This window comes from Canis lupus, chromosome 16, assembly GCF_011100685.1.
Source record: "Canis lupus familiaris isolate Mischka breed German Shepherd chromosome 16, alternate assembly UU_Cfam_GSD_1.0, whole genome shotgun sequence".
NCBI classification, from domain to species: domain Eukaryota; kingdom Metazoa; phylum Chordata; class Mammalia; order Carnivora; family Canidae; genus Canis; species Canis lupus.
Window position 1 is genome coordinate 26,075,493 of NC_049237.1, and position 24,880 is coordinate 26,100,372.

General features: G+C 39.7%; 2 protein-coding genes across 11 annotated transcripts in view; one reads left to right on the top strand and one right to left on the bottom strand.

Moving 5' to 3' along the window:
• Window positions 1–24,880, bottom strand: part of IDO2 (indoleamine 2,3-dioxygenase 2) — a 56,040-nt gene that overhangs the window by 16,831 nt on the left and 14,329 nt on the right. For 3 of the 10 annotated variants that reach the window (XR_005371449.1, XR_005371448.1, XM_038559996.1), the window contains exons 2-9: window positions 20,890–20,985; window positions 16,662–16,798; window positions 12,112–12,231; window positions 11,212–11,272; window positions 9,787–9,905; window positions 7,982–7,996; window positions 6,397–6,496; window positions 4,935–5,052 (exon numbers count right to left, since the gene is read on the bottom strand). Coding sequence is in view for 8 of the 10 variants with exons in the window: in XM_038559996.1 (XP_038415924.1) it covers window positions 4,935–5,052; window positions 6,397–6,496; window positions 7,982–7,996; window positions 9,787–9,905; window positions 11,212–11,272; window positions 12,112–12,231; window positions 16,662–16,798; window positions 20,890–20,985 (766 nt within the window). In the remaining 2 variants the exon portion in view is untranslated. Of the gene's footprint in view, window positions 1–4,934; window positions 5,053–6,396; window positions 6,497–7,981; window positions 7,997–9,786; window positions 9,906–11,211; window positions 11,273–12,111; window positions 12,232–12,420; window positions 12,706–12,778; window positions 12,919–16,661; window positions 16,799–20,538; window positions 20,601–20,889; window positions 20,986–24,880 lie in introns of those variants that run through there. The other 7 variants (XM_038559997.1, XM_038560001.1, XM_038559998.1 and 4 more) reach the window with 6 other exon arrangements.
• Window positions 1–24,880, top strand: part of LOC475575 (A disintegrin and metallopeptidase domain 3-like) — a 233,712-nt gene that overhangs the window by 5,124 nt on the left and 203,708 nt on the right. The window lies entirely within an intron of this gene.

Below are 24,880 nucleotides of genomic sequence, written 5' to 3' on the forward strand. Positions count from 1 at the left end.
TAGCAAGGAACTGCCAAGCAAAAATTTAAGGGAAAGCGGGAACCTAGGAAGGGAGACAGAAAATTAGAGTGGCAAAAGCATTTTTCCCTGAAGGCATTTGCCAATCCAGGTACACCTGGGCTTGGTTTTGGTGGCTTCTCTGTATGATATGGGCCATTAGTAAGACCCTGATCCCAGCCATAGTGAGGAATTTTACAGGATACCCTGCTCATATTAATCTGGGGATCCCAACTGCCTATATCTTAATATCACTGTGCATCTAGCTGCCACCCCCCTGTTGCTTGCCCTAGGAGACAAAATTGGGGGTATCTTGGCATTGTTTTTTTTTTTTTTTTTTGCACATTTTCAGCCCAAGTTTAATTCCCTGATTAGTACATGGGCCCTCACTTGCTGAGCTTGTCAAGATGGTCCAGAATTTTAATGTCCCCAAGAACCAGGAAGAATTGAATACAAATATTTCTTTACCCCAGTTTCAAAAGACTGCCTACAAACAATGTTTCAAGGACAATGAACAATACCTAGGGGAAAAAAAGGCAAAAAAAGCAATCGCAGACACAAGAAAACATGACAGCCAGCAATGAGAATCAATTGTAAAAAAGAAATAACAAGAAGGAAACAGAATCAAGTTTCCAATATTAGAATCATCACATACAAATTATAAAATGGATACACATAGTATGTTGGAGAAAAACAAAGGCAAGCTTGAAAATGTCTACAAGGAACGAAAATTGTAAAAAATTAACAGGTTAGAAATTAATAAAATATGTTTTGGAAAGGAGACAATAAAATAACCTATTTGACATATGTATTTGGCAGCAGATCAGAAGCTGCTGAAAACTAATTAATTAGATCATAAGAATTAATCCAGAATGAAGCACAGAGAAATAAAGAGATGAGGAAAAAACAGCAAGACGTTAAGAGAATGGAGGATAGTGGACCAAGGTCTAACTTTAATCACAGTTGCAGTAGGATGACAGAGGACAGTGAGGTCCTGTCCCATCGTATCCTACAACCTTTGAGGATTTAATGGATGAGGACTTTCCAGAATGATGAATCATATCAATTAAAGAAGCATAATGAAGCCTACATGTCATAAACAGAACAACAGAAAGACTGACCCATAAAGAAAAAGTCACAAACAGACAAGAAAAAGATAGGTTAGGTTGCCCCAAACAAGTAACAGACTGACATGTAGTTTCCCAATAGTGACAACAGAAGCCAAAAGATGTTGGACTTATCTACTCAACATCTAAAAGAATATAGCTGTTAGCAAAAATATTCTAAAGGAATGGGAGTGAAACGGCAATTTGCAGATGAGAGAGTTTGCCAGCAGCAGGTCTTCACTAGAGGAAATCTTTGTGGTAAAAGAAATGTGCGTAATGGACTGATGGGCAAGACAAAAAGTTATTAATATGTAAGCAAATCTGAGTGAATTTTGACCATATGCAATAATAATTATCATTATAGATTTTTGGATATTTTTGATGTGTGATGTGCAATGTATATTCTCTCTTGTTTGCCTTAAAACATCTTCTGCAAAGACTTATGGAACTATTTATTATATTTGGGTTTTTGTAGGCATGCTTCTAGATTTGATGCACTGACATAATAAAATTGGACTTACGGTAAAATATGGTGGCTCAGGTGACTAGGGTATACTCAGGTTATTGTGTGTAACCAATCCACGAGTGAAGACAACTTTAGAAATATTATCCCATGGTATTTAGTAGAGAAGAATTCCAGTGTTAATTCTTTTCCAATTGGTTTTATTTTTTAGTTTATTTTTTCAAAGGTTAAGGACCATTTTTATTACTAGCAGGCTTTTATCACCAGTAGGCTGTTCTGACTGTAATTACCTCCTTCAGACCAAACAGGATATTCAGGAGCCTTTATCACAAATTCTTTTATACAAATGTTAAAAATGCTTTCAACAAATCTAAGAGTGTTCTAATCACACACCACTTTTAAACTTCTATTTAAGATAACAAAAATGAAAACAAGAACTGTGTTTCCAATTGGTTTTAGACAAAATAAATTTTCAAATCAGGAAGAAAAATTCTTTAGACAGAATTAAGTGGGCCAATTGTCAGATGGAAATAGTAGCAGAGGTTTACCATTTAGCACTGATTCACTGATTAAGAATCCTGCTTTAAACACATATCAAAGTGTTACAAGGAAACAGTTTGACTCCCTGTTATACTATTTAAAGGAAAAATTCTTACAAAACCAGTCAGTCAAGGAGAAGCTAGAAATTGTGTTGATTCAGAAGGAAATACAAAGCAAAAATCTCCATGGTTTCTTGGAGAGAAATTTATCCCTCAGCTTTTCTAAGGAGGAAATTAATTCTTAAAAACAAGAGCTGTAAAGAAACATGCCAGAAGTCACGCCAGTGTAATCTGGATGCTTGGAAATCCGAACATATTTTAGTCTTCCAGCTGAGCACAACACTCAGAGCTGGTTGAGTTCTCTACAAATCACCAAGAAAAGGGAAGCTGGCCATGGATTCTGCCGGTGCACAGTGCTGACATGCAGCAAGCAGTGCATGGTGAGGTGGGCACAGTCTATCTGTGTGGTGCTGTTACGGACTTCTGCCTTAAGAAGAGTCAGGCTATGAAAACAGAGTAATCTGGTTTTATTTCCCAACCCGTGCTGAGGACTTATGTAAGGCAGGACTTATGTAAGGTAGAAGTCACATGTGGGCTGAGCAAAGGCCTAGTGACAGCATGTGGTCCTCAGAAAAGCAAACTGCAGCCTTACAATAAAGAGTACCTTCTCTTCTGCCATGGGCATGTTTTCAGGCTATCCTGCCTAGCAGTGAGATATTTAGGGAGGAAGGAAGTACAGCACACAACTCTTGCTAAAGTTAAGCTCAAAAAGAAATAATTTTTTGGTGAGCTCCATCTGGTTGGAAAAAGCAGGGGGAAGCTCTATTGATCTTGCAGAAAAAAGTCATTAACTATAAGCCAGACACAGTGACTAAGAAATTTGTGTGATTCTGTGAAACTTGCAGAGTCTAGTATTTGTCATTTTTATAATTTCATTTTTCTGTTTACTATAGCTGCAAAACAAACCACTCGAAAGTGGCATAAAACAGCCAGTATATTACACTTGTGGCCTCTGTGGGTTAGAAATTTGGACAGAACACAGAGGATGGCTTTTCTCTGCTTCGTAGTGTTTGGGTCCTAAGGTGGGAAGACTTGAAGACAGGATGATCTGAAGTTGGGAACTTGGAATCATCCAAGGGGGCTCATTCACTCCTGGGCCAGGAGCCAACTGGAGCGCCTACATTTGGGCTCCCTGTGTGGTCTGACAGCCTCATTCACAGCATGGTGGCCTCAGAGTGTGTTGTATTTTTATGTGGTGACTCAGAATCCAGGGTGGCGGTTGAATCACCTTCTCTAGCCTTGCCCAAGAACCCATGCAGGGTCACTTCTACCGCATGTTATTGATTATAGGCATGTCACCAGCCCACCAACATCACAAGCAAGGACACAGACCACAGGCCTGTCAAAGGAGCACTGTAAAGGAGTCTATGGCATGGAAGATGCTGTGGCTCTCTTTGGAAAATGCAGTCGATGCATTCATCTATTTCATTGCAGTGACCGCAGGTAAAACCTTTAAAATAAATTATGTCTGTGTGCAATAATTTGCCTTTCAGGAAAACAAAGCAAGTAGCCCTGGTACCACCCCAGGCCATCAGACTCCTTGCAGAGGATAATCAAGAGAGTGCTGGGGCTGGCCTGGGCTGAAGAAAAGAGCTCTAGGAAGCCTGCGATGGACATGGCTGTGCCATCTCACTGCCGCAGGCACTGTGACAGGCACGCAGGTCTCCCATGAGCTTCTAGACTACTTGTTTTCACTCATTCATTTGTCCTGGTCTTGCTATCCTGAGTAATAAACTCAGGGTCACTCGGCAAGGTGAAAATCCACGTCACTCACTTTGGAGAGCTTGTTTGGCAAGAGACCTACTGATGTGATCAGGAGGGCTTTAAAATTAAAATTCAGGGAAATAGAGGAAATGTGATTCTGAAATATAAAACAGGAAGTTGAAAATAATGTATTATGCCTATGATACTGTGACTGTGCTGTGACTTCAGATGGACTTCCACTAGTGCAGAGTCTGAGATGACAAGTAAATTTACTCCTTTAATAATAGGCAGTAAAGCTGGGCACCACCTGATGTTCCCCCTTGCTCCTTCCCTTCCTCCCTCCTGTCCTGTTTCCCAGAAACCTCTCCTTTCCTGGACTCCCTCCATCTGTCAGTGAAGAAAGATTCAGGAAAACTGATACTTATTTTATTATCCCTGGTTAAACAGATCACACCCCTCTCCCACACCTTCCTTAAATACACACTAGTTACATTTTCTAAATGCTTGCGATAGAGGAAGTTGAAGAACTACAGTCATCAGAACAATATATGATCAAACAAAGGGAGGGTGGGCCACATAACTGACCACACCATGATAACATCCCTAAACTAGACCCAGAGGAGGAGCACTGGAAAGGCCCTCAGATAAGGCCCAAAGCCAAGGTCCAGCATCTCAGGTCCCACTTAAGAACAAAGACTAAAAGAAGCTTTAGAGAGTGTAAGGATACACTCCCTCATGCCCTAATTCCACCCTTGCAGTAACCTTGGATAGAGGCTGTACCACCAGTATTGTGTGCTCCACCTCTCCCTCCCCAGTTTCATGCAAGACCGCCACATGCAAAGAAATACATGGCCAATGAGAAGTGGAAGCCATCGAATCACAAGAGAATATAAAGAAGGATAAAACCAGAAGAAAATCTCTGCAGAGAGGTCATTTTCCAGTAGCATGAATAGCAGTTGGTGGCCTTAAAAAAAAGCTAATGCACCAGCACCATCTTGTGGATGTCGCCAAACCTCCAGGCCCTTTTGTCCCAGGCAGAGCCCTCAGTCTTCAAGAGCCTCTTACTGTGCATTTGTCCTAAGGTTCTGGTGATGTCCTGAATGGAGAGTCTCAGTTGCTGCAGGGCTCGGAGCAGGGAGTTGTCCCTGTGCTGCAGGATGGCATTCACAGCCTGAACAAGTGCCTGAAGAGGAGAATCGTTTCACTCAGTTCATTAGCATTCAGTCTGTTGAGAGGGAGTGAGCAGCAGTGCTGTGGGAACCTGGAGGAAGGGGCCCCTCTGACTGCTGGACTGCTTGGCAGGGCTCCCTGACGGGGCCATTCCTGCCCTAGAGGGGCTGTGAGGTCTTCTTGAGAGCCAGAATCTCCTTAATCCATAGTTAAGTCTTTCTGGATCTTTCCCATTGGCTGCTACTTCTTGTAACTCTCAAGGGCATAACCATATCCATTTTGTTCCTTTTGTATTTATCTCACATTATGATCATTTCTACTTCTACTCGTTCTTCCTGTGATCTTGAACTAGGGCACTCTCACTCCTGAGTGCTGGTGTACATAAAATCAGATTCTGTAGATTCCTTAGCGTCAGAGCCTCCTCCACCAGGAAGCCTTCCTTGTCTCTGGAGGTCTCCAGGTTACTGAAGCTATATTTGGGATACTTTACTCTGTAGCTCTCAATGAACTAAACACAAGAATGAGAAGTAAAGTAACCATATAGTTTCAATTTTGAGAGGGAAAGAGGGATGCTAAAAGAATTGTACCACAATCTGGTCACTCTCCTAAGGACTCAGAAAACGCTCAAAGTATGCTTACTTGGGAAGGCAGCAGTGAGGAAAGACATAGATCTCACTTAAATATCTTTGCGCAAGGCACAAAATCTCTAGTGGATCACCTGCCACTCCACCTTCCTTTTCCTTTGCTTTACACCTGACCTTTCAGGTACCAGCCTGACCCCAGTAGGAATTCAAGTTTGTAACACCCTGGGGCTAGGAAATCTCAATGAAGATTCATTGTCCTCTGAGGCTTTGCAAAAACAGTTCTCTGGGGCAGGAATACTACTCCCCACCCCTCATTCCCACCTCCTGTTTAGGTCCTGTACTTCACGGGGATTTTAGCTTCAGCTCCCATTTTCCTTTGCCTGACCCTGCAATCTTTTCATGAAACACTGCCTTTGTTGTTGTTGTTGTTACCCTATACATCATCAGTCTATCTTCCTTCACTGCATGGTGATCTGCAGAGGCCAGAACAGTGCCTTTCTTGTTCCCCCAGACATTCTTACTCAGAACTAGGCTTGTCTGTTGAATAGATGAACAGTCATTCCAAGTTCCACGGTAGTTGAGAAACAGGAGTTATCTCTGTGGGTGGGCTAGTACTCAGACCTCTTTTCTCAGACATAAACCAAATAGGACAAGGCCTGTGCTCATCTATATTGATTAGTTCACCATAGGGAAAGGGACTTGGTGGGAAGTAAAGCTCACGCGAATAACTCATTATGTTAAAAAAAAAAAAAAAAGTGTTCTGAAGAAAATACCATAATCCCAGGTACTGCAGCTTTCTCCACCAAAACAGTCACCAGTATAAAGCCACGCAGGCTCTCTCCCCCAGGAAGTGAGACAATGATGTCCAAGTTCCTTGGAAAGGAAATGACCACATGGTTAGTGAGGTTTGGTCACTGTGACGCACATTGTCCATAGGCCACTCAGAGTCTGACACCTGCGAGAGCAAGGGGACTCTGAAAGAAACCCTCTGGTCTCCAAAGAACAGACCTGAGGAGGAGCATCCACCTCCAGCCATGTTCAGGAATGAAAGAGAGCAGGTCTATTCCAGCCCACATTCACCAGACCTGAGGACTCTAAGTCTAGCATGGCCCTGATTGTCCTAGTTCATAATCCCTGCGGGTCGGCTGAAGCGTTAAGTGAGCAGGTACTTCTGATCCTCCACAAGGCCAATCTGGGGCCCATCACACCATTCCTGTCAGGAGCAGAGAGTCTTAGAGCTGTAGTGACCACAGAGAGTAGCTAATTCCATACTCCTGTTTTAAATATGAAACTATGACCCAAAGAAGCAAAATGGTTTCCCCAGAGTCATGCGGCTGATTAGTTACAGGAAGAGGGCAGGACTATATCATAATTCAGGCTCGTGCTTTTTCTCATCAGTGACTTCCCCCACCCCCCAAGTGCTGTATTAGAATAGAAGGAAGCAGGAAGACTGTTAGGCAAGGATCAATTTTAAATGACCAGTTATCACATAGATTCAAAGATCCCGGAAGTCAATCCAGTCTATAAAACCTAAAATCTCACCCCATAAATCACTTCTGCCTCTAACATTTTAAGCATGACAAGAGATGAAAAACAAACACAAAGGAAAAATAAGTCAGGAACTCCATTGTGCAGCAGAGTTACACTAGTGTGGAAAGTGGTGTCTTTACCCTTCCACCTTTTGTCTTCTGATCTACAGCTATTACACTGAACCCCTTCTGGGGCTGAGGTTTGGCAATGGGAGTGAAAATGCCAATTTAGAGGCTAATTTTGCTCTCTGGGGAAAGAGGAGACTACAGATGTCTGGACCAGACCTGTCCCACAAGCTCTAGTCTTTTTCTCTTTCTTTCTTTTTCTTCCTTTCTTCCTTCCTTCCTTCCTTCCTTCCTTCCTTCCTTCCTTCCTTCCTTCCTTCCTTCCTTCCTCTTTCTTTCCTTTCCTTTCCTTTCCTTTCCTTTCCTTTCCTTTCCTTTCCTTTCCTTTCCTTTCCTTTCCTTTCCTTTCCTTTCTTTCCTTTCTTTTCTTCTTTTCTTTTCTTTTTTCTTTCTTTTTTCCTTCCTTCCTTCCTTCCTTCCTTCCTTCCTTCCTTCCTTCCTTCCTTCCTGTATTGCACTTTACTTGTTTCATTACACCCAGATTGGAAAATATAGTAAAGAAAGTTGTTAATCCCTTAATCCTTATAAAGCAGAGGCACCACTGTTAATTTTTGGACTGTTATTTTTGGCACATTTCCTTCCAGTCTTTTTTTCAGGCATTTTTAGATAGTTTAGATACTACATATAAAATTTGGTACACTTTCTTTTTGGTGTATTTGTAAGCTTTTAGTTAGTATGGATTCTAAAGTTTCTGAGAACTTACCTGATTTCCAGGGATCTAATCAAATTTCAGTATTGATGGCCACAAAGAGAAAAAGAAAACAAAAGAACAAATCAGCTTGTAAACCAGATGTGCCTTTTGTAGTCCCATACACACATACTTTTGTGTGCAAATGCACCTGCAGCACGCATACATCCATGCACACATTCATTTTTCTCCTATTAATTTCTCTCACATCAATTTCATTATCAGACCAACCAAAGAACCTAGAAAGGAAGAAGGGAGAAGTTTTCCTGTCTTGTAAGACCTCTCTTTCCTCTTCATGTGACAAAGAGTGAGCTAAATCCCAACTCATACATAAGCCCTAGACCATTTAGCCTGTGGCCATCATCATAAATTATCTTCTTCCTCTTACAGATTTGTAATTGGCACAAACCCACATTTCTGTTATGACTCTTCTACTCTTACTCACCTTTAGCTCATACTATATATCAAGTTTTACCCCCTCACCGATCTGTTCCTGATTTTTAAAGACTGTACTGATATCGGTTCTTTGAAATTCTTATGGGCTATTGTTTGTGTCACTCTTTGACATTTATTCACTCTTATTCTTTAACCCTGTCAGTGCACTCTGCTTCCATGTCTTCCATTTGTTCATAGCACTTAGCTCTGTGCTAGGCATATTAAAAGACTCCAAAAGTTAATTATCAAGAAGGAAAGCTCCTGAGCCCAGGACTGTGTCTGCATCTCTGGGATGCAGCCCTGAGTACTCACTGACTGGGCAATTAGCTCCTGGTTGTATTTTTGATTTAATCATTCTGGTCCAGAATTTTTTTTTCCCCTTCAAAATTTCCTGCTTTTCTCTTTTTGAATCAGAAATCCAATTTATTCAATGTTCAGTGCCTTGACCAGAATTATTTCTGCACATATATTATTTCTTTCTGTCAAAACTCTGAGTCATATTTAGCAGCTCTTCATGAAAATATTGGTCACCAATTTTGTTATGAAAGCAGAATCAATCAAAGATTATAATTAATAATTATATAATTATAATTCATAATTAAGGAAAATGTGTAGTCCTTTAGAACAGATTCCCATCATCTCCTCTGGCAATACTGTGGTTAGCCACAAACCTCATGCTGAGTTTTTCTTCATATCTAACCTAAATGTCCCTAGCTATTTTAAGTTACAAAACACTATTCTTGAAATAAATTTGGCTGTGATAATGAAGTTCAAGAGAAATTAAATACTTCTCTTCCACCCACTCCATTGCTTATTAAAAACTCATGCTACTTCTTCTTTAGACTAATGCCTACATACATTCCCAGGCCAACTTTCAGAGGATTGATGCCAGCTAGGTAGAAGAAATAACATTCATCAAATTCTCAATCCAACTTATCTAGAGCCCTACTCTTAATTCACCCATAATCATTCATGTATGAACACTGTATCATCATCACTTAATGAAGTCAATGGTCCTAGTTTGATGCGAATGAAAGCATGTTAGGGAATAGCAGATAATTTGGTGAGGAAGAATGAGTGAAGTCTAATTATGCAGAGCTTGAAGGTCAAGTTGAGAAATTCAGGTTGGATGTGGAAGCATATGAGAAAAATGTAGCCTGTACCAATGTATTCACAGTGAAAATGCTGGGAGTTTTGATTTTTGAGCTTGTGTTCAGGTTCATCCTTCTTTGGAACCATAAATAGGAATAAATAAATATGAACATCTTTAATCGCAAATAGCTGAAAAAGCCAGGGCCTTTACTGTAGGGAGAATAAAAATCACAGGACTGCCCTTTACTCAGTTTCAATCTGTTCAAATCCAAAGCTCTCACTGCTCATCTTACCTCTCCGGATTCCTAGTGGTCCAGTTTGTTAGCACCAGGTCTGCGTGGGCCAGGATAGGAGGGAGCCCCAAGTTCCTGGAGACTTCGACAAAGGGAAGGGCAAGATTTCTTGGCAGAACCTTATAGATATAAATCCAGACAATTAGGATAGTCTAGAAAGAATACAACAGAGGAAGTGGTCATGGTTTCCCTCTATTCCAACAACCCTGTGGTAGAGAAATGACCATAAAACTGGGATGATCTGAGTGATCCATAAACACACACCTAGTCTCATATGTTTACTGTATACCATCTAGTGGATATATTGTGTATAAGTACAAGCTGAAATATATATGAATATTACAAAGTGGGGGCACACACACACATATTTGGAAAAAATAATCTCTGAAAATTGACTGCAAAGAAGGGCATCACCAAATGTTCACCACCATGTTTGAACACGAACTGGGGACTGAGTTGATGAGCAGTGGGAAAAGAATCTCTATTTCTATATCTATCTACTTATCTATAGACAGGGACAACTATATAAATATGTTGATATATCTGTGTGGATAAAACTACAAGCATATATATACACACACACGAGTGTGTGTTCATGTGTCAATCGGAAAGAGGAATGTGGAGGATAGAACTCTTCATCCTGTATAGCAGCCAACTCTATTCATCACCTCATAAGTCAAGCCCAGTAATAACTTCAAGTAAGTCACCTCAAGACAGGTGTCTCACCTTCAAGTAAGTCACCTCAACATCTAAATTATCTGAGGACCACTCTAAAGAAACTTATCTGCCCACAAGTCCAGAAAAACAATTCAGATCTATGGGAAACCAGGGGGCAGAGGTCTATTTGCTGTGGACAGTGCTAAATTAGATCCAAAAGAACGTTCTTATGCTCCCTATCTCCCACTTTTATTTTTACTTCTCCCTAAGATAAAAGTGTCTAATTAAGAAGGCCCATGTCTGCCTTAGCTTTCCCTTAGATTTTTAGATTAGGCTTGGAAAAGAACTGTCTTTTTAGGTAGAAAACAATAAAGAACTTTAAAGATTCTTAAAATTCAAACTTAAGTTTACCTTCCCTTGGGAACCAGGGGATGAGAAGAGTAATGAAGATATGAGGTGTCCATTTAGGTGAAAAGTTAAAAGATGAGATGCAGAGAAAGTCAGAGATGCTCTGAGGCCATGGGCAGGGGGCTCCATGGTGGTCTGGAAGTACGCCGTGGACACACCATGAAGCTAGAGGCTTCCTCTCCTGTCACCCTTCTCTACACCTCCTCCCAGTCTAGGGTATGGTTTGGAAAACACAAGGGGGAGGGAAGCCCAGTGGGATATTCTGTAGTGTGCCTAGATTTTAAGCTTTGTTATATAAGGTGCACAATTTTAAAAAATAAAATGTACTAACATTTAAAAACTCTGAGGCCACTGTATTACCTTCCTTTTGTCTCCTTCCTCATGTTCCTTTCTTTTTCTCATGGGGAATTTCCTGTGTTTACTTGAAAGAAAAGAGGCTGGATCAATTAAGCAAACAAAATAGGCAGGGGTTGTTCAGTGAACCGTGAAGTACTGGAACAATGCTAAGGCCAATTCCTGGAAAAGGGAAACTTCTGCAAAATGAAAAGGAGTAGTGTTTTTTAATGCAGTTAGTAGAACTCTGAGACTTCTTGTCTCAAGGCTCAGGTTGAAATCATGAAAGGTTAAGCAAAGATTCAGAAGAGATTTAAATAAATTATTAAGAAGCCAATAATCAGTAGAAATAAAGTAGTATTAAAAATTAAAATTATCCTTGTTAATGTCAGTGAGTCCTCTAGGGAAAGAAGTTTATGTTGGTGAATGGGAAGGTCTAAGCATGGCCTTGCATTCTACACTCACTTGCTATCTGACCTTGGACAAGGAGCTTATCTTCTGTAGTCTTCAACGGTCTACAAAATGGACACAGGGGAGTTTTATTTACCTTATGGGATTGTGAAAATCAAGAGATAATGTATGTGCATATACATACAAAATGCGGTCAAACGTAAGCTATCATTAAGTATTTTATGAGACCTCAGTTCTTGCCTTCAAATGCATTATTAAGCATTACTGCCAGAAAGAAAATAGATGTGAAAAACTAATGAAAGGGAGAAATGGCTACAGGTTCTAAAAAAAAAAAAACTTCTTAGGGAGAAAAGTCTCATGTAAGTGGGCCATTTGCCCTTCCTTCAGCTGATAGCCAGAGAAAAGAACAAGAAAGGTCCTATTTTCCAGAAAAAGAGTGTTGGGCCGAGCAGAGAGAGTGGATTCCAGGAGCAGCAGACTTGCCGATGACAAGGCAGGCCTCTATTTGGCCCTTACCTCTTTGGGTTGTGTCTGTCCTTCCTGCCACACGTAGCCCATAGTAATAAAGCTGAGAACCAAGTGAGCCAGGCGCTGTTCCCGGTAACTCTTGAGGCCCTGACAGCTGAGCAGGGGCATCTGTTCAAGAGAACACACATCATCAGCTGCAGTGGGCTTGGGCTTCTCTGCCCTGATGGGTCTTCGTGCGTAGGGAACAGGCCATACTTGAGTGCAGGAGCTAGGAGCCTCCACCCACACCCATCCCTCCGCCCAACGCCCGGGCTGCTACAGTGTTGCGTATTCCAGGCCGCATTGTCCATGAAGTACCCAACCACTCCGTCCAGGCTCCCAAATTGTGCCAGCCACGGTCAGGTGCCCTGATCGCTCAGAGTGTCCACCAGAACCAGTTCCCCAAACTGGGATGGTTTATTTCGTGGGCTGCACCATGGCAACGCTACCCATCAAGGCACCTCTGCCTCCTTGGCATCGTCTAACCCGAGAGCAAGCCTGCAGCGCCCGCGATACTCAAACGGCTTAATTCTGAAGTACAAAAAACGAGTTGGGAATTTGACCAAATCCCTGGCCGGGGCGGGGTGGGGGGTGGGGAGCAATTGGTGTGAACGGGCCAAAGGGTCGTGCAGTCCTTGCTTGAACTCCTCCCATGAGCCTGGCTGGGCGTTTGTACCTCTCCATGCCCTTTTCTTCGTGGAAATGTCATGAAAGCCACATCCTGCACAGAAGTTAATGGTTGACAGCTCTGCCGAAACAATAACCAGTTTCTCGCTTTTGCCTGGACGGCCTTGCCCGGGGAGGTGGACACACCAGGGAGCCCTGGCTTCCCCGCGCGCCCCTTCCCCACCGCTGCTCTCCTCCTTCCTCCGTGGCTCCCCAGCTCCACGGGGTCCTCAGGTGCCACAGCAGGCGGTGGAGGACGTCGTGTGTGTGTCCTAAGCTCCAGGCACCGTAGGAGCATCCTCAGACCGGCCGCCCCTCGGCTCCTCGGGCTCAGAGCCTCCCCCGTCCCCCCGCCCCGGGCCGCCTCCCGTCGGATTCCTCCCCCTGCAGTCCTCCAGGGCCCGCCAGCCTGAGGATGTCCGCCCCGCGCAGCGGCGTGTTTATTCCTCCCAAAAATGCAAAAATGTTCTCTGGCAGGATCGCAGAGCGCTTGGGGGGGGGGGGGGAGGGTGGTGGCTGCTGAAATATTGCATTTTAACAGGAAGCAGCTTGAGAATTCTAACAATAGTGATTTATTAAGTACTTGTTATAAAGCCTCTTCCTAAAATCTTCCCACGCTGGGTGGTGCTGGGCCTTCCCCTCAACCCACGGGACAAAACTGTATCAGACAGGGTAGGCGCAGTGTCCCAGAGTGGGGGGCACTGAGCCAGGGTGCCCCTTCACTTCCACTGACCGCTGACCTGCGGGCTCAAGTTGGCCTCGCCTGACAGATACATGAAAGCCGCGTGTAATTTTAAATTTTCTAAGCGGTGACATAAAAAAAAAAAAAAAGTACTAAAAAGAAACATGAAATTTGTCTTAATAATATGCTTTTCTCTGCCAATATATCCATTATATTATCAACACATAATCAGTATAAAACTATTGAGACATTTTGCAGCCCTTTTTTATAAGTAAGTCGTCAAAATCCAGCGCATAGCTCACAGCACAGTTTGTCCTAACCACAGTTCAGATGTTCCAAAGCCATCAGCCCCTATTGGCTGCCTATAGTGCAGCCTGAAGACAAAGGCATAAAGTACAAGTTGAGAATGTTTCCCTTGGTTGGAAGGTTTGGGGTTTTTTTGTTGTTGGAAATTTCTTGTACATTCCAGAGTCCTTGGGCTCTCTCTTCCACGTAAACATACAAATTACTTTTTTTTCATTTTCTTTTAATCAAAATGATTTGGAAAAAAAATAAACAGTAACAACAAATACTCTTTGGAAGTTTCTTCTACAAAAAACAAACATACAAAAAATACCAGTGAAATGGGGAGAGAATGAGTTATAAACTTAATGTTTTCCCCAATTTAAAAGTAAATCACGTCGGGCTCCTGGTGCATGGAGCCTGCTTCTCCCTCTGCCTACGTCTCTGCCTCTCTCTCTCTCTCTCTCTCTCTCTGTGTGTGACTATCATAAATAAATAAAAATTAAAAAAAAAAAAAAAAAAAAAAAAAAGGGATCCCTGGGTGGCGCAGCGGTTTGGCGCCTGCCTTTGGCCCAGGGCGCGATCCTGGAGACCCGGGATCGAATCCCACGTCGGGCTCCCGGTGCATGGAGCCTGCTTCTCCCTCTGCCTACGTCTCTGCCTCTCTCTCTCTCTCTCTCTGTGTGACTATCATAAATAAATAAAAATTAAAAAAAATAAAAAAAATAAATAAATAAAAGTAAATCAACTTGATTCCGTGTGTGTGTACTGTAAGATGAAAAGTAAATACAGAAGTTGTAAAATGCCATCTCATTACCGTTTAGGTTTCATTTTCCTGATTATTAGTAAAGGTTAGCATCTTTCATATGTCACATGGTCATTTATGTTTGCAAAGTAAAATGCTCATGTTTATAGCATCTTTCTTTCTTTCTTCTTCTTCTTTTTTTTTTTTTTTTTAGTTTATTCATGAGCAACACAGAGAGAGGCAGAGACAGGCAGAGAGAGAAGCAGGCTCCATGCAGGGAGCCCGACGTGGGACTCAATATGGGACTCCATCCTGGGACTCCAGAATCACATAGTGGGCCGGAGGCAGGCGCTAAACCACTGGGCCACCCAGGGATCCCTTTTTTTTTTTTTTTTTAATTTTTATTTTATTTATTTATGATAGGCACACAGTGAGAGAGAGAGAGGGGCAGAGACACAGGCAGAGGGAGAAGCGTGCTCCATGCACCGGGAGCCCGACGTGGGATTCAATCCCGGGTCTCCAGGATCACGCCCTGGGCCAAAGGCAGGCGCTAAACCACTGCGCCACCCAGGGATCCCTAGGGATTCCTAGGGATCCCTTTTTTAACTTGGTTGTCTTTCTGTTTTATTTCCAGAACTTTGTCCAGTATACAAGTATTTTTGTTATACATGTGAAAACATCTTGTTTCAGTTTGTGACTTGGCTTTTCATTTTCTTTATAATCTATTTTGATGAATGGAGATTCTATATTAATGAAGTCTATTGTAAAAATATCTCAGCTTTAGTTATTAGGAAATCTTCCTTAGTTCAAGTACATATTCTCTTCAATTCTCTTCTATAACGTTTAAATTTTCATCTTTTACATTTAAATTCTTAGTCTATCTAGAATGAATTTATTTTTGTTTATGACAAAAGTAGCCAATTCAAAGTATTCTTTTGCTCTATGCTGCCATATGTGTGGATAATCAGCCATTCTTTACCATTATGTCCCCTTCTGATCTATCATCTGTTATATATGAAGATTTCACATACTTGTGGCTCTGTATGTATGTTCTGTAAAAGTTCTTGGTCCTCTTTGTTTATGCTGCCTCCATATCATATCCTCTTAATTTTTGTAGTTTTATATTACATCATGATAACTGATAAGGCAAATCTTCTCACCTTGCTATTGTTAAATATATATATATATATATATATATATATATTCACTTCCTATGTAATATGGCATAATGAACTAAATATTATTTTATTTTTATAACTTCCACATCTCTTTTTTTAACAGCTTGTTAAAAATAAATCTAGAATTTTAACTCTATTATCATGTTAATGAACTTTGGCCACAAGACTATGTCCATACACACACATGCAGACACAAATTATTTTAGAAATTCCTTCTTATTTCACCAGCACATTAACAGTGATTAAGAATTGATCATACAGAAAAAATTGACCATATATTTAATTAATTTCGTTGTTGGGCAATGTTTCTTAAATTCTCATTTTTTTGTCTTTCCTGAGTTCTTTATTCTGATTTATATTCATGATGCTAGAATAATTTCTGAACATTTAAGACAAAGTGCTTGGATAGTATATTTTCCTGTTTTTTGATTTGACTGATAATTTACTTTTTTTAGTTCTCAGATGATTATTAAAATCTGTGTTCTAAATACTTATTCCTAAAATTTTATTAGTATTCATACATTATCTTTAAAAATATCAGTATGGACAGATATATTTTTATTTTATACTTTGGATTATAATCCAATAATCCCTTATTTATTTTCTTGCTATATTGTTCCATACTGGCCACTGGGGTCTTTTTCAGGTTGACTTCTGTGTCCCACTTAATATGCCCCAACCTTTCCTATTTGTTTGTTTGTTAGCATTCTCTTACTTCCTGGCAGCGCAAGAGGGTTCATCTTGTATTTACCCTGTCCCAAGTTTATAATCAGGACCTTCTCCAAGGACCTCTAGTTTCTTTAATTGGAGAAGGGTATTTATCCCAACACTGGGCTTGCCCTTTGCTACTGGGGTGCCACTGCTTCTAGGTCTTCACAGTGGACAAAGTGAGGAAATTGTGTGTGTGTGTGTGTGTGTGTGTATGTGTGAGATGTATATGTGTGTACACATATTTTATATATACACACATATATAATGATTTATCCACATATGTTTATTTACTCACATATATAATGCTAAACATGACTTCATGCTCATGTTTCCAACTCTCATCCAGTACCACAGGTTGATTCTAGCCTTCTCCTTTGGCCAATTTAGAACTTTCATCTCTGACAGCAAAGTATCATACAGCATCTGTTCAACCTAGTATTCATAAAAAGCAGTTTCAGAATTGTTAAACTGTATCCCACACACACACACAAAAAAAAACAATTTCCGAACTAGACTTTAGTGATTATGTGTAGTTCCCCTTGAGTTTGACCATAGATTGCAGCCACAGCATCATTTTCCACAGAGCCTCAGGTCAGCTCTTTAGTCCCTTTGCCCTTTCTCATGAAGTGACATCCCACATCTGGAGTACCATTACATTCATTGGTCACAGACTGCATTCCATTCCAAGAGTCCCCCAAGTTCTGGTTAATTGATTTTTAAAATTTGCATACAATTCACTCCCTATGATAAACAATTCTGTGGGTTTTACAGCCAACTGAGTACCACACAGAACAATTCTATCATCCTAAAACTCCTCCTTAGGAGAGGTAGTCCACCACCCATGTCTTCCTCCACAGTCTTTGGTAATCATTGATCCGTTTTCTGTCCTTAGAGTTTTGTCTTTTCCAGAATGTCATTTGAGTGGGATCATACAATATATAGTCTTTTGGGTCTGACATGTTTTACTTAGCAAAATATAATTTTGACCCTGAATAGCATTCTGTTGTGTGGTTATAACTCAATGTCTCAGCTAGTCGGGGCTGCTATAACAAAGTGCCACAGACTAGGTGGCTTATAAATAGTGGACATTTAAATTCTACAATATTCGTGGCTGAAAGCCCAAGATCAGGGTGGGGTGCCAGCATGACTGGATTCTGGGGAGGGTCTTCTTCTGGGTTGCATACTGCTGTCTTCCTGTTTTGTCCTCACATTATAGCTACAGAGGGCCAGAGAGCACTCAGGAGCCACTTTTACAAGTACACTAATTCTCTTTATGAGGGTTCCATGCTCACAACCTATAGTCTGTGTTGATCAGTTTTATGTGTTGGCCTGACTAGGCTAAGGGATTTTCAGATAACCGGTAAAACATTGTTTCTGGGTGTGTCTCTGGGTGTTTCTGGAAGAGGATAGCATTTGAACAGTAGGCTAAGTAAAGAACATTGCACTCAGAGACTCGGGTGGACATCATCAATTGCATTAGAGCCTGAATAAAATAAGGAAGTGGAAGAATTTTCTGTCTGCTTGAGCTGAGACAGCCATCTTCTAGCTGGGAACAGCAGTTACCAAGTGCTTGGACCTTCTGACTCAGGCTGGGACATACACTGTTGGCTTCCTTGGCTCTCATCTTGCTGAGGCTCCTACTTGCAGTGTAGCCTCCATAGTCATGGGGGCCCATCCCTCCTAATAAATCTTTTTCTCTGTGTCTCACTATATCCTATGGGTTCTGTTTCTCTGGAGAGCTCTGACTAATTCACCTCCCAAAAGCCCTACCCTCTAATACCATCACATTGATGATTAGGAATCTAAAATTAGGATCTAAATTTGTGGGCAATACAAACATTTAGTCCATGTACTCGGTTTAACTATTCTCCTGTTAAGAGAATAGGTTGATTATTTACAGTTTGGGGGATTATGAATAAAGCTGCTATAAACAGTCACATATAAGCTTTTCCATGCACATAAATTCCCAGTTGACTTGAGTAAATACTTAGGAATGTGATTGCTGGGTCATATGAAAAGTCTATATTCAACTTCATAAGAATCTGCCAAGCCATCTTCCAAAGTAGTTGTACTATTTTTTGCATTCCTACCAGCAAAATGAATGAGTGTCTTTTTGGTATATATCTTCAATGGCACTTGATAATGGCAAATTTTCTTTTTTAATTTTAGTTGTTCAAATAGATATTGAATTGTTTCTTAATACTTACTATTATAAATAATCCTGTCACTCTGTAAGTAACCTAGTTTTGTTTTTTATTGTTTCCTGATTAAAACTTGCAAAATTTTCTTCTTGTTCTAGAAAATTTGAAATTTCACAAGGATATCTGTATGTGTCCCCCCTACCCCCATTGTTTTTCTGATAAAATACTCAAATCTTTCCTAAGATCTGAAAAATTTTGTTCTTATATGCTTGAAGCTTTGCTTTTTCTCCTACACCACTTTGCTTTAGGGAACTAGTAGAGTTTGGGTCATTAATTTCTCCTTTTCATATACTTTATTTTTCAGAGTTGGTATTTCTATAATTTTTGCTTTATATTTTATGAAAAATGTATCCTTTTTCTTTTTTTGTATCCTTTTTCTATAACCAATGTTTCTATGATTTATTTGAGTTCATATTGAGTTTCTTTGCTCCCCACTAGTTCCTTTTACATACAAATTTACTTATTTTTATAAAATAAATACACTGGAGATGTTAATTAGAATATTAAAAACTCTGAGTTCATCAGAGCCATTGACTGTGAATGTCCAGTCCCTTTCTATTGCTCTTTGACTTATTCCTTCTCTTCATATTACATGATAATTTGGTATTGTCTATTCATGTTCAGGAATGGTGGTCAGTTCTGTCAGACCTAGTAGCTAATACAGCATTCCTTATCATGTTTCTGGAATGCTGCTGAGTTTCCTCTTGTGTAGCTTCTTATGAGCAAGTCAGTTGCCTGTAGTGTTTTGTGGCAGTAGAGTGGAGAACGGACATTTTCTGGAATAGGATGGATGCATCTAAACCAAAAAAATAAGTTTGTTTGTTTGTTTGTTTTTTACCAAAATACAGATAGGTGTACTGGGGCTTTCTAAGAGCAACGTGGCTGGCCTGGAGGTACTTTAAGATAAAAACTGTAAATGTATTTATTGTGTTGTCTGTGCCAAGTAAAGGTCTCATGAGACAAATGTTTTATCTGTAGCTCCATGTATGGTCCAGGAAGCCATAATATTTGTTTTCATTTAATTTCCAATTGATTCAGTCTCAATTTGTGCTGGTGAACTTTTTTTTTTTTAAGATTTAAAAATTTTTCAGTAATCTTTAAAAGCACAATTTGTTTTGGTTGAATGCTTTGCATGGGTACCATAGATTGATATAATTTGCTTAATATGATATAAAAATTCTTAAAATTTTTATCTATCTTTGCTACTTTCTCTTGTTTTCCTGCATATAAAGATACTTTATTATTTTTCTTCTTCTTTGTATTTCTTTGGTCATGTTAAAGAGACTTTATGCAGCAGGAAAATAAATTCTTAGGTTTATCTTCATTAACACTGAAGATGGTCCTATACATCTCTCATAGGATTTCCAGTCTTGTGCCTGCACTTAACAGGCATCTAGTATTTTTAAATACATTAGTATTTATAGATATTAAACATGTGTAAGTCAGTGATAGAGGATTTAGGAGAATGGAAAACCTTTTTTGTCTCTCTGAAATCACATGGCATTCCAAATTGGTGGGATTAAATCCCATGGAGACAAGACTAGAGAGAAGTATAAATATATATTGAACACTGTTCAGTGGCAGGGAATATGGAAGTCATTTAGTCCTTACAACAATTCTATGAGACCAGAATTTCTCCCCTTCTGTAAATAAGGACTCAGAATTACAGGGGTGAAATAATTTGTTTATAAGTTGGAAAGCTACTATGTGATAAAACCAAGATTCAGACTCAGTCTTCCTGAATTAAAGTCTATGTTTTCTCATTATATCCTATTATTACTGTGGGGGCAATATCAGTGCCCATGGACCAAGAAGTTTCACTGTTTTTACTCACTTTTGGGAAATATTCCTCCTCTTATTATTTCTGCAGAACCTACTAACTTGACTCAACTATTCTATGAGACTCCAATGGTAAAATCAAGTTGTAACCATGTGACATGCAAGAAGGACACTGAGAATATCTATGCTTACCTTTCTCTAGTTAGATCTTTTCCATCAGCTTGCCTATAATTCCCAAACAGACAGCCTTCCTTCTGCAAACAAATATTTGTTGAGTGCTTAATATGTTCCAGAAATCGTTTTGTGCAGGCTCTGGAAACTAAGGAAATGCATGTGTAATATGAGGAACAAGTCACTCCACTCTTCAGGAAAGGCGAGAGAGCTTAGTTGGTAATTTCAAAGGCAATGGTTTGTGTCCCTGGGTCCATTGACCCACTTTCATAATGCTGAGAAAGAGGAGTATGTGAGGATGAAATTAAGATCGTGAGAAGAACTTAAAGAGGAAAAAAAATGACCTTAAAGAGAAGAATGAAAAAGATATACCTTGTTCACTCGAGCTTGAAGCTGGCGACTCTCAATCAAATGAGGGAGTTCATTGGCAATTTCCATCCAAGGCCTAAACTGATCTGGAAGTTCTTTCTGCATTCAAAATGGAAACATCTCATTATTTTAGACCTCTCTGGGAAGCAGCTTCAGGGGAGTAGCTGCTTTCAGATTTTAGTCTTAAAGTAGAATTCAGGTCAGTTCAGCAACAAATATTGAGAATTCACTGTATGCTGGGTCCTATGCTAAGCATTACAAACACACAAATAACTGAAATAAAATCCTATTGGGCATGTAGTCTAGTAAGGCAGGAAAACATGTAGTCAGATATATCCTAATGCAGTGTAATATGTTCAATTACTGACGTGTATAAGTTTAAGAACTTGTGAAAAAAAAAGAACTTGTGAAGAAGAGGAAGTTGTTAATTCTGTCATCAGGTGTGGGAAATTAAAGGGAAGTATTTGTAGAAATATGACAATTGGGGTCAGTGTTAGAGTCTGAAAGTGACTTTGTTCGGTGGAACTTTGAAAATGGGAAAACAGTAAAACATAGGAGACATTGCATAAATAGAGACAACTGTGCTTCCTGGATTACAAGTGACTCAGTGTTACTGGAATATTAAGCCTGAGAGCAAAAGTTATGGACAATGAGACCAGAAAATCAGATCAAATTTGCTTTAATGTACATAAGGATTTTCTTTTTATGTAGTAGGTGACATGGTTCAATTTAAATTTTAGAAAGGTAATTTCATTTGTAGGGTTTGAAGGTATAAATCAGATTAGGAAGGCTTTGAAGTACTATAATGAGAACTAAATTTAGGCAATGACATTGAATTTAGAAAGGAAAAGGCATGTATTCAAGAAGTATTTGGAAAGGGGCACCTAGGTGGCTCAGTGAATTAAGCATCCAACTCTTAATTTTGGCTCAGATTGCAATCTCAAGGTCATGATCTCAGGGTGGTGAGATCCAGTGTCAGGCTCTGCAGTGGACTAGGAGGAGTGTGCTTGAGTTTCTCTCCCTCACTCCTCCCACTGCTTGCGCTCTCTCTTTCTCAAATAAATAAATCTTTCAAAAAAGGAGAAATATTTGGAAAGTAAAATTCAAATGATGAGACAATTACATTTAGAGGTGGGGGCTAAAGGCAAGATGACTTCTGGCCTAAAAGCACTGCCTGTGCTGGAACCATGTTTTAGCCAAGTAGTATATAGGCTGAATTTCAGCAATCCTAATTCCAACCCAGGAAATGGCACACTGTATCTATTGCTGTAAATAAACTTATGTTGGAATAAGTCACACTTGTGTGTTTACATATTGTCTATGGCTGCTTCTACATTATAGCCTCAGAGTCAGGTAGTTACAGCAGAAAAACCATATGGAATACAAATCTTCAAGTATTTATTACTTGGCCGTTCACAGAAAAAGTTTGCCAACTCTTGATCCCTATGGTCTACACCTCTTTTTTCAGAGTATAAACTGTATAAATGTGTCTCTGGGTTAAGGACAGGCCATAAGGAATTGATGGGAACACAAATTGAAACATAAATGCAGAGGGATGTCAAAAAGAAGGCATAAACTTAGTGAATTTATTTTTAATATTTATAGCCTAAAATGTCTGTGGAATGTCAAGATACTGGGCAAGTACATTTGCAGTTTGAAGTTCAGGGAAAAAAAATTAGTATTAGAAATGCACAGTTGGGAGACATAACTGGTAAAAACACCACATGTACTTAAAACCACAAAAGTGTATAAAGTCATTTGGGAGAAGTCACAAAGTGGAAGGAGACTGCCCAGATCAGCACACTGGGGAATATTGACAAAGCAGGCTGAGGAAGTATATCCAGCGATACAGACCAAAAGGGTTCAATGAGCCAGAAGAGAATCACCCTCCAGAAGTCAAGACGTTAGAGGACATCAAATAAGGGATTCATCAGAAGGTCAAAGGTATCATTAGAAAGTTAAAGGAAGATTGTCCCCTTTGAAAAAAAAAATTAAGAAGATACTCATGTATATCAGTCTTTCTATGTATCTGGCATAGAAATTTAGTTCAGGGTCAGGCAAGCAGTGTTTAAATTTTAGTGAGTTGAGGAAGTGAGAATACAGAGACCCAAAGTGTAAATTACTATTTTTAAGAGAGTCATAGGGCATTGGCAAGGAGGCATTTGAGTCTGAGATCTATCTCAATTTTAAAATGAGAACTTTAAGAAGTTTAGTCTTGAAAGGTAAAGGACAGACATGAGTAACTTCAGGCAAAATGTCACGGAGTAAGGGAAGAAGGGGAATAAGAGGCCAAATAAAGCATCTGGCTTTGAAGTGATAGAAAGAGAAAGTCTGGAGCTTGAGGGAATTTGCTCTTTATGAACTCAATTTCTCACCAAATGGGAGAGATCAGCTTCTATGACTTGAAGAAAGGGGTTGGTGTTAAAGTAATTATAGAAGGGAGAAGGAACAGAAGATTAAACATAAAAATACAAATACAAACAGTAAACTGTGTTATATGTCTTATATTATGTACATTAATACTATATTATCATGATATATAAAACCCATCACAATTTGAAAAATGTGTTTGGAGAGGTAGAGAACTATAAGTTACCCATAAATCACTTATTGGAGGCAGTCCTCTGTCTCAGATCTGAGACAAAATTGGGTTCAAACTCCTAATTAATTCATAACCTGGGTGAATCTAACATCCAATCCACAATCTCTGAAAATTAAACTTTATTTAATCCTCTCTTTTTTATCTTTGAAATTGAATCAATTCAGGACAAACTGAGAACTCCCTACTAGCTTTCTCAACAAATCAGATTATACCAGCATCATATTATTTTTATTTTTACTATAAATACAGATGATCATGGAGAGAAAATCCCATTACACTCTCCTCCTCAGGTGTTCACACAGTACCTCTGCTTCTGGAAGGGAGCTACCTTTCTCTCCCCTTCTTCTCCCAGGGAGAAGAAGTTTATAAGCACAGTAGTATAATCTTCCCCAGCAATGCTTAGCAGTAGGTGCAGAATTGAAGAGGGCTGGTAATTATATTGACCCAAGTTTGGAGATTTACAGAGTTGGTAGCAGAATTGAGAATATTAGCAAGAATAAAGGCAGAAACATTTATGATAAACAGACTCTGAACTGGCAACATGTTTGTCATCTCATTTGTATGATGCATGTTTTATGAACAAAAACTGAATATGGTTTTACAGAGACAATGGAATTAATCTTCATAACAGAAAAATCAAAGTTGCAGAGTCATAATATTCAGAACGTCTTTTTAAAATGGGTTTTTAGGGGAACCTGGGTTGCTTAGTCAGTTGAGTGTCTGACTCTTGACTCTGGCTCAGGTCTTGATCTCAGGGTTGTGGGATAGAGCCCTGTATTGGGCTACATGCTCAGTGTGGAATCTGCTTGTCCCTCTCCCTCTACTCCTTTCCCCACTCTCTCTCTACTCTCTTTCTCTCTCAAATAAATAAATAAAATCAAAAAAATAAAGTGGGTTTTAAGAAGGAAAATTGTAACCAAATCATCACCTCTGGCCTTCTCTCTTCGATGCCTAGATAAGGGATATCCTATTTTAAAAATTATATATATGGTGGCATCCTGGATTTCTGTTTTCTTCACCTTCATGCAAATCCTTAAATACTACCTTTTGCCTTCAGTTGTGCTGCATTGGAGTATTTACTTTTTCTTTTCTCTTAGATTCCTAGGGGAATCTCTGCCTTCCTCCTGTTTTTTTCTCTCCTTTGGGAAACAAACTATAAAAGACTCTTAAAACAGAGAACAAACAAAGGTGTGATGGAGGGAAGTGAGGCAAGGAGGGGCTAGGCAGGGTGATGAGTATCAAGGACGGCACTTGATATGATGAGGAGCTGTGGGTGTCATATGTAAGTGATGACTCACTAAATTCTATTCCTGAAACTAATATTGCACTATATGTTAAATAAATAGAATATAATAAACATTAGAAAAAAATAAAAATTAAAAGTTCTAAAAT